This window comes from Mytilus californianus, unplaced genomic scaffold, assembly GCF_021869535.1.
Source record: "Mytilus californianus isolate M0D057914Y unplaced genomic scaffold, xbMytCali1.0.p SCAF_15, whole genome shotgun sequence".
NCBI lineage: Eukaryota > Metazoa > Mollusca > Bivalvia > Mytilida > Mytilidae > Mytilus > Mytilus californianus.
In genome coordinates, this window is record NW_026262637.1 from 9,367,471 (window position 1) to 9,390,473 (window position 23,003).

General features: G+C 31.8%; 1 protein-coding gene across 1 annotated transcript in view; it reads right to left on the bottom strand.

Annotated features, from left to right (window-relative positions):
* Nucleotides 1-1,784: 1,784 nt before the first annotated feature.
* The window catches only part of LOC127725959 (multiple epidermal growth factor-like domains protein 6), a 35,669-nt gene continuing 14,450 nt past the window's right edge, over nucleotides 1,785-23,003 (bottom strand). The window contains exons 4-5 of the mRNA XM_052233262.1: nucleotides 2,500-3,093; nucleotides 1,785-2,009 (exon numbers count right to left, since the gene is read on the bottom strand). Coding sequence (XP_052089222.1) covers nucleotides 1,876-2,009; nucleotides 2,500-3,093 — 728 coding nt within the window. The 3' untranslated portion in view covers nucleotides 1,785-1,875. The remainder of the gene's footprint in view (nucleotides 2,010-2,499; nucleotides 3,094-23,003) is intronic.

Here is a 23,003-nt window from a genome sequence, read left to right on the forward strand (position 1 = left end):
CACCTATTTGTTTCAATGATACCTTACGCCCAGGCGGGTTCATATTTAATAGTCTTCATTAACAAATGTATGCTTACCATATGGACGCGTCTAGTATCGCTCTGCTTTGAGTTCAAGCGATTTTTGATATGAGTTTAGAAACGTCTGACACTTATTTCATATATAACAAGATATGCTTTCCCAAGCTAACTACCCGGTCTCACTCCGAATACGATTTTGTTTCTTGTCTCCCAAATATATAATCGGTCTTAATCCTTAGAAATACAAAAATACTCTGCTTGCAGTTGTACAGTAACTCTGAAGTCCATGTTTGATCGCTGATGAATAGATGTCAGTTATTGAAAATGCTAATATTTTTTAAAAGTTTTTGTGATCTTGATCAACTTATATATCATTGAAGTATTTTGTAATACCGGTATAATGTACTAATAATATATTTCGCATATGAATATTTTCATACTGAAATTTGGTAGATCATATTTATATTAAATGTCTGATTTATAAAAAAAATATATAGTAGTAAATCTCGGAATTTTGGATCCTCGATGCTCTTCAATTTCGTATTAAAATTTGTCTTTTCCCTTCTTTTGTTGATTCAATCGTCACTGATGAGTCATTTGTAAACGAAACGCGCGTCTGTCGTACAAAAGTATACGTCTGGTATTTTTGATAAGTGTTTCCGCAGTTAACATCGATAAAACATTAGCATACATATACAACACACTATAGTTGACTTCATTGTTAAAATGTAAAGGAGTAAAGGAGCTAAGGAGACACCAACGTGGGCTAAACTAGATTTTATTAACATCTATTCTATTCATACGACTGACATTCAGAGTTTTTTTATTCCGATTTTGTGAAATCCCTGTATATGCTTAATAGAAAGATTAATAATTAAGTTGTCTGCCATATTTGTTTTTGGACATACATTGTACTTATGTATCTGTAACATTAAAATAATTAAGTTGTCTAATGTACAATCAAGAATAAGAGAATCAAATCTTAAAAAAATAATAAAATAATAAAACTACAAGACACATCAATATTTGGACCTCAAAGGTCTTAATACAAAGTTGTTGAACAGGTTATAAAAACATGCAAATCACACGAAGGCAAAACGACGAATGGCTTATTAAGCCTGTAGATGTTAAACTTTAAGTTAAAGATAAAATTGCACTTTTCGTCGTCAGAAGATATGAATAAAGTAGCTAAACCGTTATTACAATTACAATATGAACTCAGATAATGTTGTTGACCATTTCTTAGCCAGTCCTCACTTCGTCCTCGCGTGACATAGACGTTTATATTCTCTGTCAAATCCTCCTTGAAACAGGCCTTTTAGTTTTAGGTCAAAATATTGGGTAGCAATTTACTGCATTTTAGCTTAGGTCCTTTTTGGTAAAAGCTCTAACTTTTTCGGTTCTTATACATCCTTGGCTTTCAAATATTCGGCTGTGAGCGTTCCTGATGAAGGTAAATCCAGAAAAGCGCTTCGGACGCATGAAATTTATAACGTGTTGTTTTAATTTGTTTGCACTTTAGAGCTGTGTTCTTATAACCTTCCAGGAACAAATATTTTGTTATCCTTAACAATGTTAGTTTATAGTAATCTATATCCCTTTGATGTCTCCAGCCTCTCTTCTTGCCTCCTAAGCTTATCATATTATGTGAATTACGACCTTCCTGTTATATCAATACCATTGTCAAAAATGCAATGTGTCAGTCATAAGTTTTTCCTCAAATATCAAAATATACATGAATATATATTTTGTTTAATCTGATTTTTATCCTTTAGTAGATAAATATGCTTATTCAAAACATTTTTGATAATTGTTCTCATAGTTTAAATTTTTGAAATCTGGTAAAGTATATCAATCATTTCATACTGTACCTTCGTCTATATATGAAATATGCCAAAATGACTATTAAAATCACAGCAACTACACATCCAATAGCTATTCCTGTCACTGAACCACTGGACAATCCGGTCTGCTTAGCAGGTTCTTTTACTGAAATAATAATAGAAAAGATAAAATATATGAAAAAAAAAAATATTCTTAAAAAAATGAGCCGCAATGATTATTTTTTGGAATAACTTGAACTGCCATAGAAACAAATACATGTAACACACTAAATTCCTCACTAAATAGCTCGTTTTTCTAATATGATGATTTTTTGTTTTTGTTTGTAAAATACGTTCTTTTATGAAATGTTCAGTCAATGACAGTATCTGTAAACTGCACCAATCTTGTAAAGCAATTAAGTAAATAAAGTCAGTTTTGATTTTCTTTGCAGCTCATACGGTGGAAGGTTGTTATGAGCTTTAACTATCACATGGAATTGGCATCCGTTATCAGGCTCCTACGAGCCTTTGATTAGTTTCTCCTGCAATGTTTGCTTGTGTAACTTTTATCTGAACCATGCATATTATTTATTTTGCATACATAGAACATTGTAGAAATTGAAACTATATTTTTGAGTACAAAGTGCTATATTTACCTTCGCAGAATGTACCTTTCCATTCCGGTTTACATCCTTGTGAACACACACCGTTACCTTTACAATCTCCTTCTAAGCACGTTTCACTGCACTTCTGATCACATTTTTTCCCGTAATAACCGTTCAAACAGTTTATACAGTGTCCGTTTACTGGATTACACGACGTCAATGTGTTATCCGCTGAAGCACATTGACCACAAGAGTCATTACAGAATTGTCCAAATTGACCAGAAGCACAAGTTTCTATACAAGTACCACTATATTTTTCACAGATGTATCCATTTGAGGAAGTATTTATACATTTTGTACTACACGTTTGATTGCAATCAAATCCAAATTTTAATGGCGGACAAATGGAATTCGTGAAATTCATTGTGCAGTGAGTGGTATTACATGCAGGTGATACATGAAGACACTTGCCAGTCACTGGATGGCATATCAAACAATTATTAACACAGGATACATTGCAGTATATTCCATATTTTCCGGGCGTACAACCAGACATACAAACACCTTGTCTATTACAATTTCCACCCATACACTGACTACACGACTGAGAGCATTTTTCACCAAAGCGACCATCATTGCAACCATCTAAACAGAAATGTCTACATAAACTGATAAAAATATACTAGTAAATAAGTATGATTATCATGGCATGTCTAACGTTAAAATCATGGATATTGTCCCTATATTTGTGTGTAATATATAATCACGTAAAGTGCTATCAGAATTTAGTAATCCAGTTTGTGTTTATATATATTAAACTTTACAGACGAGTAAGTAGGCTAAATTTACTTAGTAATAAGGTACGTACTTTTCATATTCTATGAGTTGGGCATGATATTTGTCAACAAATAGCTTCATTCTACATTCCAAACAAAAATTTGATTTAGATGAGTAGTTAATTGAAATAATAAAGAAAACATAAGTCCTGTCTTTTTGAGAGAGAAGACAAGATGTTTGACCCGAAAATTATACATGCCGCCCTCCAAAAAAAGGGAGATGAATGATTGGTAACAATTCTGCTCTATTTGCCAAACGGTTATGATAAAATCATTAACTACACTGATTTAATAAACAATTATGTATTAGTTGCAACTTGCTTTGAAAAGCTTTCAGTAGATGCGAGTACTCTTATTTCGTTGCGTTGCTTTCTATTGTTCTTATGTAAGTTGTATTTGTACCTCGTGCCGATCTTTTGAGTTAAGACAATTGCTACTGTGAATTACAGTTTGTTATGATGTTATGCTTTTTCACAATTGTCTTAGTTAAGGAGGAGAGTTGATCGCCCACAAACATGCTTAACCCTGCCACATTCTTCATGTGCCTGTCCCAAATCAGGAGCTTGTACGTAGTTCAGAGGTCGTCGTGGTCATGTCTGCTCACTTCAGTTCTATCTCATTTGTTTTTCGCAAATTGTGCTTATAAATTATGCCGTTGATTTTTTTCTCGTTTGAATTGTTTCACAATTTCATGTTGGGGCCTTTCATAGCTGACTAGGGTTTTTTTCTCATCGTTGAAGGCCGTACGGGTGCCTGCAATTGCTAACATCCACTTCATTTCAACACTGGTGAATAATGGTCTCATTGGCAATCATTCCACATCTCCGAATTTTAAATGGAAATGGCGAATATTTTCCAATACAGATGTGATCATTGAAATAGAGCAAAAGTATAGAAAATTTTATAAGTATGTACTGGGAGTTCATAGTAAATCAACACATTTAGCAGTTTACGGAGAACTTGGTCGTACTCCACTTCATATTGATATTATTTGTTCAGTGATTAATTTTTGTTTGTAGAATCAGACAAGAATGAGTGTCATTTGTTAAGTCAAACTCGTACAGATCACATTTATTTACACCAAAATGGAAACCAAACAAGGTATTCATCATTTTTTTTATTGCAAACCAGCTGAATGTAGATATTCATAATTTAAATGTTAATGAAATTAAATTTGTATTAATTAAGAGGTATATGCAATTTTTGAAAGATAATTTTTTACAGTGAAAAGGGTACGAACCTATTCTGAATTTTAAGGATATTTTCAAAAGAGAGACTGATCAAAATTTTGTAAAAACATTTGAAACTAGAAAGTACATCACACAAATGAGAATTAGTGCTCATAAATTAGCTATTGAGCAAGGTCGTTATAGAAAGATAGACAAAGGTAAACTAATTTGTAAATTTTGAGTTTCAAATTCAATTGAAGATGACATTCATTTTCTAATGGAATGTCAGGTATTCGAACAACAACGACAAGTAACGTTGAATTCTGCTTTAAAGATATGTAATAATTTAAAAAATCAAAATAGAGAAAACAAATTTAGTTGGTTTCTTTCTTGTTAACATGAAGATATTGCATCACTGAGGGTTTAACTTGTTATAAATGTTTTGCAATAAGAAAACAATTCCTATAGGTAAACCCTATTATCAAGAGCATTATCGTTATTGTTTGTTTTTTTTGTTTTTTTTTTTTACTTATGTCTATTTGTAATTGGTCGATAATTGATAAAGTATTCGTATTCGTATTCGTATGCACTAACATGAGGTAACCTTTTTACTTGCTTTCTTTTCAACAAATGCTTGATTTAAATACTTGAAAATGTATATTTTGACTCACTAGAACAACGATTTTGTTATTACCGCACACTTATATTTTTCATGTCAGGTGTATATCATAAGCATTATTGTCCTATTATAATAAGTTTGACTTGAGTCTAAATGTGATCGCAATTAGCATAAATTTTATATAGTAAGAATATATGAAATGATCAGAAAAACTCAAAATGAGTACATGATGATATCGTGCATACTAGTTTTATATACGAAAATTCGGAATTATAACAATTACCTTCCTATTGTGATTTTGCTATTAAATATTTATTAAAAAATCAACACAAAGATGTATTTTAAAACGACTTAATAAAACCCAAAATGCCGATGATAGTTAACTTTATATGGACCATGGGAAGCTTAATACCAAAATTTATGATAAAAGAGATACTTTTTCATTTCCTATTATCTTAGAAAGTATATCCTTTCTCATGATCATGATATTAGTAATAAAATAATACGGTATACGGTTAAACCATCTCCTTTGAAACCAAACATATTCAATTTGGAGGATGCATTAGATGATATGAAATAAGATATTATCCGAATCTGCTATATAGACGACTTTTGAATTCGTGTACGTTCCCGTAAATATCCTCTGTCACAATGCTTAAGTTATTACGTCACGGTAAGAACTGACTGTTCGAAGACGTCGTTTACGTCGATTAATCCCGGGTCAACCGGTGTAATTCATTCCTAAAAAACCACCCGAGATTGGTGTATTTGCTAAAAGCAAACATAAATATATCAAAGATTGATAGAAAGATATGTGACACACGTTTTAGAGAAAGCAACCTACAGACACTATAGTAACATATTAAAGAAATCTGTGCGAATTCGTGTAAACTTGGTTGCAGAAGGAGGCAATTTACGCCTCGACTTTATGTACATACTTTTGTTGAAGACTGTATGTTGACCTCTACATGTCGTTTAGGTTTTGTCTTGTTTGTGTTTTGATTTTTCGATACAAGTTATTGTATTAAATTATTTATGTTTTTTGATACAGACGATAACAAAATCATGAAATATTTTGTATTTGACAGCAATATGCAGCTCTCAATTTATCTGAATTCTATGGAAAAAGTAATATAACAAAAGTACCGAACTCCAAGGGAAATTCAAAACGGACAGTCCTTTAAGAAATGGCAAAATCAAAAGCTCAAACACATCAAACGAATGGAAAACAACTACCATATACTGACAGACTTTAAAAACGCAAAACTAGATTATTTTTTTGTAAAAATAAATGTATAATCATAAATTTCATTCATTTCTTTATTGTCTAAAAAATAAGTTTGAAGATCGAAAGTTGAATTGATGACGTAATTTTTAATGTTTAAATCAGGTGGTATGCACTGAAACCCTGGTTTTCCTCTCATCAATGGATGTGTCACCGTCGAAGGTAATGACTGCCAATAACCAACGCCAAAAGGATTGTCAGAAAGGTCAACCAATTATGTTGGGCATGTTTTGAGTTCTGCTTTGTACCTTCCGAGTTTGCCTCTGTCCCATTATAGTGGATTACAGTGTGTTTTGACAACTGAGCGGTTTAGAATTTAGGGCTTTAAAAGTTTTTCTGCAGTCGATTCGTTGGAATTTCAGTATATAGGAATCATTTTATGCATGAATCTGTCTGCCATGGCATTCAACGACTTGATAAACAGTTGACGTTGCGGTCGAAAACTTGTCTTGAAAATGACGTTGCGTCTCAGCAAGATGGAGATGCAACATGTTTTTAATGGTTCAAGTGTGGGTATGGATAAACAGAATTGTTTCACAGAAAAAAAACCTTAAAAAATCATTTATGGTTTTCAAATTACGCTTTTAGAAATGCGTGCGACTTCAAAAATCCATTATGTTCAATAACTTCAGGTAAGTCAGGTATTGAATTTTTCTAAACAAAGAAGTATTGAAAGCATGCATAGGAGTTCTATAAGGATCAATCATAATTTGGTAAAAGAAAGATACCAAAATGTGTGTTTCGTTTCTAATGTCCGTCAGTATATTCCTGACTTGGTACAGACATTTCCTTATGTAGCTAATGGTGGATTAAACCTGGTTTTATAGCTAGCTAAACCTCTCACTTTTATGACAGTCGCATGGAATTTGTGAAAGTATTTATGTTTTGAAGTGCAATACATATTACCCTGTGTGTAATAGTAGAACAAATACAAGGCAAAATGCATTAATCTCGGCTGTTTGCATTACATTTTTATTACAGAAACATATTTTACCACTTTATCCCATTGTCTACAATATGTTTCCACACTCGATAGTTAATATTTTAATTTTTGAAAAGTGTGGTGAATCTGATATTTTGAAGTTCTAAAATCTAAACATCTCGCGTTGACAATCATAGAACTCACCAAGTTGATTTGATAAAATCTAGTATACATTTGAATATTGATGTGGTTACATTGCCAATAAGACAACTATTCAGCAAAGTCTAAAACACAAGGATACATACAACTGTAGGCCACCGTATGGCCTCCTATAATTAATAAACCATGCGTCAATGTAAGTTATAAAAGGCTACATACCTTTCCCATCATCGTAAAAATACTGTTATGTATGATTTACAAACAATGATTGAGGTTTGCATAATTTAGTTCTACACGAGAAACTATCTACACGAATTTACGACAAGATAGACTATTTTAGTTTGCAATTGTTAATATTCCCTTTTCTACGGTGATGTACCTTTGGTCCATGATTACGGTGTGTAAATTTCACAACCTAATCACTATATCCGTTTTTGCATTGAGGTTTTAGATTTCAGGGAAAGTAAATTATGTATAATTGATTTAGTTAGGATTTCGGTACGACAAATAACTTTTACCGTTTTTTTAAATACAAAATTTCGGCTGTACCTGTAGAAAATTTATTAAACATGGGATTTGGGTTTCTCCTTCTTGAAAGTTTTATGGTGACCTATAATATTCTTTCATCCCCGCCATACAAGCTCTGGTGGATAGTCTGTTTCATTGTGAATCATACAACATCCCTTTAATTCTATATTTAACATTTTTTTCTAATTTTCTAAGGCAGGAGAAAAAGAAATGTCTGATTTACAATCAATTAAACCAAAAAATGAACTTAATATAATTTATATTTATATAGAATAAAAAATTTCTTAAAAATAAAAGAAAAAAATATAATCATAATAAAAGAAGTCGACGATCTTAACTTTTTCTTACAGACGAACGGTTTTCCATGAGATAAAGCACCTGAGATCACCTCCAGATTTTGGTGTGGTTCGTGTTGCTCAGTCTTTAGTTTTGTATGTTGTGTTTTGTGTATTATTGTTTGTCTGTTTGTCTTCTTCTTTTTTAGCCATGGCATTGTCAGTTTATTTTCGACTTACGAGTTTGAATGTCACTTTGGTATCTTTCGCCTGGATTTATAAAAGCTGATCGTACTCTTAAAATCTTAACTTGAGTAAAATTCTTACAGAAAAAATAGTTGGAGATCATCATTCAATGCAGTAACAGTTACAAAATTACAAAATACCAAATTCAGTAGAAAAATGTCTGATTAATTCATGAAATATAAGAAATACGTTTTAACGAAAACTATGCTGAGAGGGACTGATTATTGACCTTGTTTATATATGTGTATGTTAATGTAACTTACCTCAAATATACACTGCTACTTTTGCATAGGTACTATTTCTGTACTAAAAATATGTAGTGCTGGAAATTTACTTTTGATATCTAGTACTATTTACTTTAAAATTATTGTAATATTTAGGTACCTACATTTTATAGTACTTGATTTGTACTTAAAAAATTGGTACAGAAATAATACCAGCAGTGATAGCAATATTCCATGTTTGAAATCATAACTTTAAGAGATTAGAAAAAGACGGTGTAATAAAAAATCTGTAGTACTTAAATTTTAAGTACAAATCAAGTACTGAAAAATACCGGTACCTAAATATTAAAATAATTTTAAAGCAACAAAATAGTACTAAATATTAAAAGTAGATTTCCAGTACTACAGATTTTCGGTACAGAAATAGTACCTGTGCAAAAGTAGCTGTGTATCTAATATGACCACCAACAACTATTTTTTCTTATTTGGATGTTTCAGTTTTACACGATGAACTTTTTCCAAAATGAATAACAAAATGCATAATTCCTATTGTATATTTTCCTTTTCTGGACGGTGATGTAACTTTGATCGCTTTTTACGGTTTGTATAATCCCCATCGCGATCGATATGCTCATGACTGACGTGACGTGTTTTTTTGTAATTTTTTTTTATCATTTAATCTATATATAGTTGATACATTTTTAAGTCAGAATGTTCTTTATTACACGTTACTTTACGTTTACCTAATTCTGTCATTAATACAAATATTTGCTTTTAAAGTTACGAAAGAAAATTATATTTTGCAAATATTGCTTGACAGAGTCTTAACATTAATGAACCATTCAACTATAATCAAAATAAATATATAAATACTAATAATATAAGTTATATCGGATAAAAAAACAAGATCCGAAGGTATTTTGTTAAAATCCGGAGAAATATTTCCTTTTATGGCTTTAGTTTGTGTTGTAGATATTCAATTTAAGTCATCGACTAAACCAAACGATGTTCTAGATATATAACATTTAAGAATAAATTAAATACATTATAGTGCATTGTTGAATATCAGTTGTAACTCAAATTTGATTTTTTTCGTGGAGACAATTGAATGAGCATGCACATATGAAATGCCTGATAGCCAATTTAGAGCAATAGCAGGGTTGCGTTCAATATCGTAGCGGCTACATAGGGCTACGTAGATTTATGACTATTGAACGTGTAGCTAGCCTAGCTACTACATAGATATTGATAGCAGCTAGGCTAGCTACTCGTTCAATAGTCATAAATCTACGTAGCACTACGTAGCCGCTACGATATTGAACGCAACCCAGTTAATTTCCTTTGCAATTTTAGATTGTTTTTATTAAGAAAGTTTTATAAGGAAGCTTTTAAACCAAGAGTTCCAAGTGGTGAAGTTGAAATCTTCCCTTCGTAACTGTTACGGACGCCATCACGAGTTGTTTGACCTTTATGGAATATCCGTTTCACAGATGATAGCGGATATGTTCCTATTGTCGTAACTACAATCCCGTCTCCTTTCCCCGAATGTGACCTACCGAGTTAGACTTATTCACGGCCGACACTCGGATAACCGAGAGATTGGTCGGTTAATCTATATTGAGTATGCGGCTATATGGGCGGATGGTCTGTTAATCGGGTCGGTTATACGTCTGTTAAGAGTAAAACGCACAATCTAAATGTTCAACTCTGTTAAATGTACAGATTTTTGGCATATTATAAGAACCAAATAAAAAAAAGAAAAGTGTCTGACAAAATGATATCTATCATAGAACATTTTCCACCTGTAAAAACATTTCATAGTCTGCGCAAACTTCAGTAAAACTAAAAGGCGTCGCGCAAGTATGTGGTATTTATGCTTATACGCATAGCAATTGTTTTAATAAAAGGCGAAACAAACAATTTTAGATATCATTTAAAGGACACAAAATAGTACTTTGGTTCTAAAAAATAAATTGACATTAGTAAATATTTCATAATTGTAATATAACGTGAGTAATACCACGTTTTAGTGACTATTAGGGGAATAAAGTCTGTTAATGGGTTGGACAATTAAAATTGTGTCAGTTAAGAGTTATTTAGCCACGACAATAGTTTTGCTACCTTTATAATATCCCATTAAAAAAATTAAGAATGAGATATACTTGAGTAAAAAAAAATGACACTACGGTGCAACAGTATCCTTGTAGTAAGAGCATTTTTATTTTGACTTTCTTTGCATTTTATTGAAAGGTGTATCACTGCAATATAGCGTGATATGGATTGGCCGCTGGAATATGCATGAATTTATTATTAACGTTTTCAATCAGCCTTGATTTTTGTGTCTGTTCAAAGAAGCAAGTTCAAAAATCCGACTGAAAGTGTCTGTCTTATACAACACCGGGTACATATAACGTGTTGTCGTTCTCATATGAACATGATATTTGCCACTGGACGTTAAACCCTAATTCGTCAGCATCATCCAATTGGTTCTTTTGTTCTATTACTTAATCATAAGTTGTTTACAAAACATTCTAAAGAAGTAAATGGAAAGAAACGAATGCAGCTACATTTGATTATCTTAAGTTTTAATTCATTTTATTCCGTTTAGTTCCTTTCTACATAAGTGCAGAGGAGAACTGCAGTTGTGCGCTTGTAAAATTCTAGCATTTGTCACCAATTTGAGTACATTGCAATCCGTTACTGTTTCAACCACCCCCTCCCCCTGAAATTTTGTTTTGTTTGCACTTTACAATATTTACTGAGCTATCAGATTCAGCGGTTGACAGGAGGCCAATGTTTATCGGACTCCAGTCTCAAATAACATAAAGTGATATACAGTAAAAAAATTGCAAAGCATCTATATAGATATCGTTGTCTATACTGTTAATTTAAAAATAAGGAGATGTCGAATAAATGCCAAAATTGTTTTAACAGTCATCTTGGAGGGTCTAAATGGTAAAAAGGGGTGTTTCATGTCTGTATTCTTAAACAATTGTTATTTTTCTCTCTTTTTTAGCAATGCATCACTCTCTACTGTCCTTATCTATTATTCTATATTCTGCGTCTCCATGAGATACATCATTTTTATAGTTCTGTATACCATGAGAGTCCGGATTGGGGTGTTGTTTATTTCTGTATTCTTTAAATTGTTATGTCACTTTTCTCTACATTTTATTTATTTTTCTCATTATTCTTTCTCTATTCTTTATATATATTTTAGCATCCCAATATATTTTACTTACTGATGTTTAGTTACATTTCGACGTTTATCTCTGATATAAAAAAGCAGATATGGTATAATTGCCAATGAGACAACTCTCCACAAGAGACCAAAATGACACAGAAATTAACAACTATAGGTCACCGTACGGCCTTCAACAATGAGCAAAGCCCATACCACATAGTCAGCTATAAAAGGCCCCGAAATGACAATGTAAAAAAATTCAAACGAGAAAACTAACGGACTTATTTATATATATAAAAAAATGAACGAAAAACAAATATGTAACACATAAACAAACGACAACCACTGATTTACAGGCTCCTCACTTGGGACAGGCACATACATACATAATGTGGCGGGGTTAAACATGTTAGCGGGATCCCAACCCTCCCCTAACCTGGGACAGTGGTATAACAGTACAACATAAGAACGAACTATAAAAATGATGTATATACTGGTTACCAATGTACATGTAGATGACAAATTGGTGTCATTCATAACAACGAAACAGAATTCACATGATATATGCGACCATTATTGAATGAAATTAATATTACTTTAATATTACACTTTTTGAAACCATTTTTATTAATTTCCGATTTCCATTGTCTAAATTTATGTTTCATTGTTCATGTGTTGTTTCCGTATATTTTAGCCACTCGTCTTGAGCCTACCCGCTTGATCCGATAACTCCCCATAAAGCAATCAAATTATATTTTCATTGCCATTCATAACTCTTAACAGACCAAATAACAGACCGGATTTTATACATCCGACCCATTAACAGACCAGGTTTTTAATAAAAATTGATTAATATCACCAAAATACAGATTTTCGTGTAGATTTTTCACACAATGATATTAATATGGTTAACAAACATAATGCCTGTCTTTTTTCGATGTTCAAAATATTGCATGCAAGTAAATTCAGCCAAGTTGTCATTTTGTGTACATTTTGTGTGTGTAAAATGTGTATAAATTTATTGATGAGTAACCCGCCTTTTCATTTTATTGATTGTTTATCGAAGCTAGAAAAAAAGATAATTACACCACTGGATTCAGTACATTGAATTGTTTTGTCAGACATGAATAATTTTTATGATAAAAAATATATTTAAAAAGTTATACAATGAAACATACTGAACTTGCAAGTATTTTCTCGATAACACCTGATTAACAGACTTTAGCCAACCCAATTAACAGACCAACCGCCGATATAGCCGCATACTCAATATAGATTAACCGACCAATCTCTCGGTTAGCCGAGTGACGGCCGTGTTATTACTGGGTTTATACTAACACGAGCAACACAACAGGATCTGCTTACCCTTCCGGAGCACCTGAGATCATCCCCAGTTTTTGGTGGGATTCGTGTTGCTGACTCTTTAGTTTTCTATGTTGTGTTTTGTGCACTGTTGTTTGTCTGTTTTTTAACCATGCGTTGTCAGTTTATTTTCGACTTATGCTCATGATGAGTTTGAATGTCCCTCTTGTATCTTTTGCCTCTTTTATATAAGAAGTTATCCTATACATTTCACTTAAAATATCAACTGTATTACCCAAAAGGTCAATTTCATTCGTAGCGTTCTAGGATTCACGATTGCTTTTCTTTTTTAAGAGAAACAAGTTGTTTCATTTATTTATACAAATGTCCAATAACGATTTTCCAACAGCCCTGAATAATCACTGTGTATAAACCTTCTACAGGTATAAAGTAATAAATAGGTGAGTCAACCTTTATCATGTTTGTGATACGCTTGCATTAACTTAACCTTGAAATGATAATATCATACGTTACCTAATATATTTATACACACATTGAGATATAAATAAATATTTAAAATTTATGTTCGCTATCATGAAAATCCAGTTAATTTCATTACTGTTATAATCATAATAATAATTGATATTATACATACCTTGATTATTTTCACAGTGTATGTACGTTATAGATACAAATACGGCCGTTAATCCAATTTAGAATATAGCAAAGTGCTCTCGACCAATGAAATTGTAGAATTTGATGGCTCTTAATTGTGAAGAATGAATGTAAATCATGTTCTTAGTAAGGGATTATCCTATTATTTGGGTCTATTTACAGTTCAAAACAAAGAGTTTCTATAAATGAGTTACAACTGCCCCAAAGCACATTTATCAGATTGAAAGGATTTATCACAATTACTGAACCTGACTAAAAGGTGTATTGTGAAACAAACAAAAAAATCTAAATAAGTTGAAGTTTACTGGTGCAGTAAAATTTGTACCTTGAATGTCATTATGAATACCGGGTATATTAATAACTTCAAATTACCCCAAAAAAATAAACAATATCAACGCAATGCCAAAAAAAAAGTTTGAAATAAAAAATAACCTAAATCTTCTACTTTCCAAAACTATTATTACTGAAACAGCGGTTGGGAAGAATAGCTATTTCCAATATTCTGATAAAATAAAAAAAGCAACAGGAATTTGAATATATTCAAAATTTTTAAAGGCATTTTATTAGAACATTTCCCTCACTTTATGAAATAGTATTTGATTTTATAAAGCTGGACCAAAATATTGATTGTGTTTTAAAATAAGTTGTAACTCAAATGTATTTTTTTATTTAAACTGTAAATAGAAAAAGGATAATTCCTCACTAAAATATTACATGATTTACATTCATACTCACAATCAGGAAACAACTACAATTCCCACCTTTTCTTTGTACTGTTGTGTCACCTAATGTCTATAATGCACTTTTAAAATATTTCCCAAATTAAAAAAACAGTCCTTACATCACTAAACCTAACCCATAAATGAAATGCTAAAAAGTGAAGTCATGCATCAATAATAAACATTTCATTTACACTGACCATGCTGACAATGAAACTAATTCTTGAATAAAACCAATCAAGAGATCATTTGAGCCTTGAACACTTTACGATATTCTAAGTTTGTAAGAGAATGATAATCCCTTACTTCATGATAAGTACTCGCTAACGCTCGTACTTAATCATGAAGAAAGGGATTATCATTCTCTTACATATACTAAATATACTTGTAAACATGTTACGTTCATGGTGGCTACAGATGAGTGGAGATATTATTTTGCACGTGATTTTATAATCTACAATGTACGCCAATATTTCACAATAATGATAATAATATTACGTTAAAAGCAGAAAATGGATCACCCCATTCTATAATCTTTTTATCCAAAATATTTTTTTGTGTGAAATAGGTTAGTCAGTAAAATTATTATCTACCACAAATCTAAAGATAACCAGGCTAGGAAATCAATCAAATAATAATGGGTGGACTTGTGCACTTTATTTATCCCAGTACATGTAAAGATTAAGATAGTCTTGAAATTTTGTCCTTTTAAATTATTCATTCATTCATAGCTTCTGGCATTAGTTTCTTATTTGAATGCTAATGATGCTGTTTTATCTGGTTACTACCAGCAAACAATTAGCTTCAAACACAGTGATCAATCAATAATCGTATGGTGACGTTGTGAAATCTTGTATGAATTGTTTTTGTTTTAAAGGCCACTTGGCAGGCGAACGGCAGTAAAAAAATATAATATGCTTATTATTATAACCTGTCATCTTTTTGGAAATTTTGAAATGCTGCCAAAAGCGTTTAATTAGTTAGCAGTCATGATTCATGCAACTTTAAAATTAAAACTAATAATTAAAATTTGACAGCGTTTTATCTTTTAGTCCTGAATATGCATGAACTATTTCCAAGTGAAAGTTAAGCAAAATACAATCAGTCGATTTGGTCGTATTGGGAAAACATCGAGGTAAATGTGTTTCACAACTTGCCAGTTGTCTTGTACAATCCAAACCGATTACAGGCGGAAACCCAGTTGAAATAGAACAAAAGAATCGAAACTCTTTGTTAGAGAAGGCGATAAATGCTTACTGTAATGTTAACTATAGTAACAAAATTTTTAAAAGTTAATAGAAACAAATAAAACGACAGTTTTCGGCTAAATTACGAAGTATTTTATCATAAAAACACAATTTGCATAAGTTTTCAATTTATCTATTACATAACTAAGCAAAACAACGAAGTATTTTATCATAAAAACACAATTTGCATAAGTTTTCAATTTATCTATTACATAACTAAGCAGAACAATTAGATATCAAGTCGACGACATGGGTGTCTATTCAGTTGGATCTAAAAAATGCATAACCTCCGATTTTAATTTTTTTTTACCACAGACGGAGAACATATCAATCTATTTGTTCCTTAATTTTCGTTTCTGCCCTTCCATTATGTAACTCAAGAAAAAATTCAAAAAAATGGGTAACAATTGCACCGAAAAGATAAAATCGAGTGCACCTTTTTATGTTAGGGCGTGTTTGAGTTAAATTTTTTGTCTTGAAAATGTATTTGATACATCATCTCGCTTCAGATTCTATTATTTTTATATATCAAGGCTGCAGGTTGACTTTATAACATCGAAAGTTCACAGTTCTAAAAAATTAGATATATGGGTCAAGTGAAATACCTTTCTAATGAATCACAAAAACAGAGTAGGTGTGTTCGAATAGCAAATTTTTACTAAAAGTACTTGACGACTGACTTTTAAGTTGGATCTTAAAAATGCATATCTTCGAAAAAAACTTCATTTTTTGTGTGTGATAATTAGGGTTTATAGTCTTCAACCACTGAAAATTTTTAGTCTGCCCTTCCACGAAATATTTAATTAGAATTTTTTTTGAATGTTTATGAATTTCCGAAAATTCCACCTGACAACCGATCCGACAATAGTTTTTAGTTGACTGAATGCAGACAAGTACATTAACTGGTGCTCATTAGCTAGTAGATACATTTGTCTTTTAAAATACACCTGGCATATAAGGATCGTAATGGTGCTATGTGGATAAATTTATCGGTTTTCAAGAGCTAAATTGGAAGCGCGTCATCCCTACAATGGCTTCCATTTTTACGATTTTAAAAATGAACTGGCGTAATGGGGAGATAAATTTGACGAAGTAGAATCCTGACTGGATTAGAATAACAGAAATTATCTTTTCCACTGTGGAAACATAAAAGAGATAACAAAGATCTCCAAACATATTGGACAGTTAACCCCATATGCCCCTCTCCCAACTCTTTCAATAAAAAAGGCAAGATCGAATAACACAGGGTCCATAAAGGCTGATTTGGTACCATATTTCAACAACTATAATTTGTTACTTTAAGATATCTGAAGCAACTTTAAATTTTATGTTTCCATGAGAAATAACTACTGCTAATTGCAAAATACAAAAAAATAAAAAAAATAAATAAAAAGTTGTACAGTACAGATTATTTATTATTTGGTGTTATTCAAAAAAGTGTTCATCCTTTTGAAGATAAAAGTTATATATAGAAGGTGTGTGTGTGAGTTGAAAGGAGTGTATGTGTACTGCTTTAGTAAAATTGAGAATGGAAATGGGGAATATGTCAACGAGACAACAACCTGACCAAAGTGCAGACAACAGTCGATGCCAACCAAATAGGTCTTCAACGCAGCGAGAAAATCCCGCGCCCGGAGGAGGACCTCAGCTGGCCCCTAAATAAAATTGTGTACTAGTTCAGTGAAAATGGATGTCAAACTAAACTTTAAAACATATAAATGAACTTAAATTAAAAAACATACAAGACTAACAAAGGCCAGAGGCTCCTGACTTGGGACAGGCGCAAACATGCGGCGGGGTTAAGTGTATTGATCAGTGAGCGATAACGTTGACAGACAGTTCGTAACACATGTATATTGTAATGATAAAAAGGTGATATAATCACATAAAATTCATATTTAAGAAAGCAGAACACCTCCACATGTTTTTTTCACATTAAAAAAAGTGTTGTGAAATTAATGTAAAGTATTGCGAAACTGAACGACCGCACTTTACTGCGTAAAAACATAAACGGTGATGTATCTAACATAAAAAGTAGCATAACAAAGATTTTTCCTGTATTACCCATCAAATAAATTTATTGCATAAATCAACTTAAATTTAAATTAGTTACCCTGTAAAACTGCGAAAACCCTGTATAAGACTAAAGTAAAGTAGATACTATAAATATCGATATTACGTATAATGTACTGTAAATATTTACTATGTAATTATCATTTTTTAAAATACTAATATCACGGCTGAGGAACTACTTATGGCTGTAAAAGGTTTGAAAAAATATGTTTTTACCGGCTTTATTGAAAAAAAGCTGTTGATACTGTGAATAGACAAGCACTTCTTTACTAATTATCTTGTTATAATATCAGTGGAAACTTTATCAATATTATAGAAAATATGTATAAAGAGGTACACTTCTCTGTAAACCTAAATTATGGTTTAACCAACACATTTGAATCTGGTATAGGGGTAAAGCAGGGCTTTATTTTAAGCCAAACTCTCTTTAATATTGTATACTAATGACCTAGTAGATCTTTTGGATTTGGAGTGTGATCCAGGACATTTAAGTCACTAAGCCATTTGAATGGTAGATCTTTATCTTCTTTATTATATGCTGTTGCAATTGTACTGTTGTCTTAGTCTGCAAAATGACTACACAATTCACTAAATAGATTAAAATGTTATTGTGATAAATGGAACCTCCATATTAATATTGATAAGACAAAAGTGATCATTTTTAACAAATCTGGTAAATAAAGGCAACAGTAGTATACCGCTGTTCGAAATTCATAAATCGATTGAGAAAAAAAAACAAATCCGGGTTACAAACTAAAACTGAAGAAAACACATCAAATATAAGAGGAGAACTACGACACAACAGAAACATAACATTAAAATGTAACACACACAGAAACGAACTATAATATAACAATGGCCATTTTCCTGACTTGGTACAGGACATTTTAAGAAAAAAATGGTGGGTTGAACCTGATTTGGGGCTAGCCAAACCTCCCCTTTTATGGCAATGTTAAATATAACATTAAAATGACAACATTACATGACAGGACTACAATACAAATAAATGGGAGAACATATAGGACAGAGAAACATACGAATAATAGCTAACAAAAGGTACCAGGTTTAAAATTTAATACGCAAGACGCGCGTTTTGTCCACACAAGACTAACCAGTGACGCTCAGATAAAAAAAGTACGAAAGCCAAAACAAGTACAAAGTTGAAGAGCATTGAGGACCAAAAGTTCCAAAAAATTGTGCCAAATACGGCTAAGGGTATATGTCTGGGATAAGAAAATCCTTAGTATTTAGAATAATTCATACTTTTGTAAACAGTAAATTTATAAAAATGACTATATAATAGATATACATGATAATACCGAAGTGGTGACTAACTACAGAATAAAAACGGATACATAAAACAACATAAACCAGCACATAACAATTCACAGCCGAGTTAGCCAAAGAGATCAACGCTAAAAAGAGGTGACGTCACATTTGAATTTCTGAAATTCTAAAATGCCATAATTTTTTTTATAATAATGAAACTGTAAAAATTGTGAATGAATATAAATGTCTGGGTATTATGTTCAAGCCTTCTGGCTCTTTTTCTGAAGCCTTTAATCAATTATCTAAAAAAGGTTTGTAAGGCAATTTTTTGTATTTGCAAATCATTATACTCAGAAAATATGAATGTGAACTATTTCTACAAACTATTTAATACTTGTGTAAAACCCATTTTGCTGTATTGTACTGAAGTTTGGGCCATGCCCTTTTTTATAAAAAAAGTTCTAATTTTGAAGTATGTTACGATTCTTTTATACCTAACAAAGTACAGCTTAAATTTGCAAAATACATTTTAGGTGTGCACAAGTCAGCAACAAATATTGCTGTCCGAAGTGAATTGGGCCTTTACCCTCTCTCTCTGACTGCATTCAAGTCTAATATTAGTTACTGGTTATATCTATTAAAGACAAAAGATAAAAATTTGATATATTGGTCTTATAAAGACAATGTTTTACGTACAAATAGTATATTTGATAAACTAAAAGATTTTTTAAAATCTTATTGGCTTTGGACATGTCTGGGAAAATTAAGGTACATTTTCTAAGTCAAAATTACTTTCATCTATTTTCAACAAACTAGATGAAAGATTTGAAAATTATTGGGAGGGGTTTACCTCATAATGATAACAAGAGGCTCTCAAGAGACTGAGTCGCTCACCTGTATTTCAGAGGAGAAGATTTTTAAATGTTAGCAAACTTGATGAACAAGTGTAAAATTGTCTTTAAAGGGCAATAACTCCTTAAGGGGTCAATTGACAATTTTTGTCATATTAACTTTTTTGTAGATCTTACTTTGCTGAACATTATTGCTGCTTATAGTTTACATATATTTATAGTAATATTCAAAATAATAACAAAAAACTGCAACATTTTTTTAAAACTACCAATTCGGTGGCAGCAACCCAACAATGGGTTGTTCTACTCGTTTGATAATTTCAGGGCCGATAGATCTTGACCAATTAAACAATTTTACCCCATGTCACATTTGCTCTAAAAGATTTAGTTTTTGAGATATAAGCCAAAAACTGCATTTGACCCTTATGTTCTATTTTTAGCCATGGCAGCCATGTTTGTCGATGGATACAAACTTCGGATACAATTTATAAACAAGATACCCTAAGATACATTTAGTTAAAGTTTGAAGGTAATTGGCCCAGTAGTTTCAGAGGAGAAGATTTTTAAATGTTAGCAAACTTGATGAACAAATTGTGTAAAATTGTCTTTAAAGGGCAATAACTCCTTAAGGGGTCAATTGACAATTATAGTCATATTTATTTTTTTGTAGATCTTACTTTGCTGAACATTATTGCTGCTTACAGTTTATATATATCTATAATAATATTCAAAATAAAAACAAAAAACTGCAAAATTTTGTTAAAACTACCAATTCGGTGGCAGCAACCCAACAATGGGTTGTTCGATTCGTCTGAAAATTTCATAGCTGATAGATCTTGACCAATTGAACAATTTTACCCATGTCAGATTTGCTCTAAAAGCATTAGTTTTTGAGATATAAACCAAAAACTGCATTTCGACCCCTTTGTTCTATTTTTAGCCATGGCGGCCATGTTTGTCGATGGATCAAAACTTTGGATACAATTTAAAACTAGATACCCTAAGGAACATTTAGTTAAAGTTTGAAGGTATTTGGCCCAGTAGTTTCAGAGGAGAAGATTTTTGAAATAGTTTACGACGACAGACGACGACAGACGACGACAGACGACGACGACAGACGACGACGGACGACGACAGACGACGGACGACAGACGACGGACGACGACAGACGACGGACGACGACGGACGCCAAGGGATGGCATAAGCTCACATGGGGCCCTTTGGGCCCCGGTGAGCTAAAAAAGGCAGGCGAAAATAAGTTGAGAGCATACCGTAATTTTAAAACAAAATTTTGCAGGGAAAAATATTTATTCACCAATTTTAGGATTGAAATACATCTTCATATTGTCAAGAGTTTAGAAGTTGTGCAGATTATTTTTTTCAGTGTTATTATTAAAAACTTGTGTGTCTATGTGTGTGTGCGCGCGCGCGCGTGTGTGTGTGCCTTTTCGTGTACCGATTTGATATACTGATCAGCGAGCAATAACATTAAATGATATTTCGTAACACATGTTTGATAACATTACTACATTTCAATGATAAAAAAAGGATAAAGTGACATAGAATTTATATTTCAAATATTAAGAACGCAGAACTGTTCAACATTTTTCTTCACCTTAAAAAAATATATTGCACAATGTGGTATAATAAACTTTTTTTCAGGCATAAAACTATAAATTAGCATTTATTTTAAAAAGATGAAATATAGTAACTCATAATTGCCTCATTTTTTTATAAACGTTAAAATATTCTTGACTTACAAGTTTTCTCTTCGAATTCTATCTTTTTTTAGTTTAATTCATAAATTTGAAATTTGAAATTGAGCAACACCAAGCCTGTCACAAACCGGGGTATCATCCAACGCTCCGCAACCATAACACAGTATCTTTTTTGCTAGATGGATGATCTTTCCTGATTATTCCAGTTACATATAGATAACAGTTGATTTTGCTATACTACCAAGGTACCGCTACACTATGCATCATATCATACGTCACTTGACAAAACGAAATATATAGTTTAATTTAGCTAAGCACATATGTTCTGTAGTCATTTATTCAATTCTTAAAAATTAAAGCATATTTTGAGGTAGGATATTTTCCGGATGACAAAAATGACTAAAATTGTATGGTGAAGATTTTCAATGCCATTTTAAACAACATGTTGAACTTGTTTGTTGAGAGATAAGTACTCTAATTCACAATTTGGTTTCCGTGAAAACCACAGAACATATGATAGTTTATTTATATTAAAAACCTAAATAAATTAAAATCTTCATACAAATAAAAAGACATTACAATGTATATGTTTGCTTTGTGGATTTATAAAAAGCTTTCGACTCAGTGTTGAGAGATTGTTTGCTTTACAAGCAGAACCAAATACAATGAAAGTCCCAACTATGTATTGGCTTCCGAAGCTACACAAAACACCTTACAAATATAGATTCATTTCGTCTTCAAGCCATTGTTCCACTACTAAATTGTCTATTCTTCTTACCAGTAGACTTGGTACAATCAAAAACCTGATAATAAATTGTTCAAATAAGGCCTTCGAAAATAGTGGAATTAACTACTTTTGGAGTGTCAAGAACTCGTTGGAAGTACTTGATAAATTACATGCATATATTGGTGAATCTGTTCAAAGTTTTGATTTTTCTACCCTATATATCACATTGCCTCACATTCTCATTAAGAAAAAATTCACACACCTAATTAAATGGGCATTTAAAAAGTCAGAATGTGAATATATATGTTCAAACTCTTTTAGGTCATTTTTTAGTAGCAATAAACCAAAAAACTATGTCAATTGGACATGCTTTGATACTATATATGCCCTTGAATTTTTACTATATAACATTTTTGTTCGCTTTGGAGATTCCGTATATCGTCAGGTTATCGGAATTCCAATGGGGACTAACTGTGCACCACTTATTGCGGACCTTTTTTTGTATTGCTATGAGTTACAATTTATGA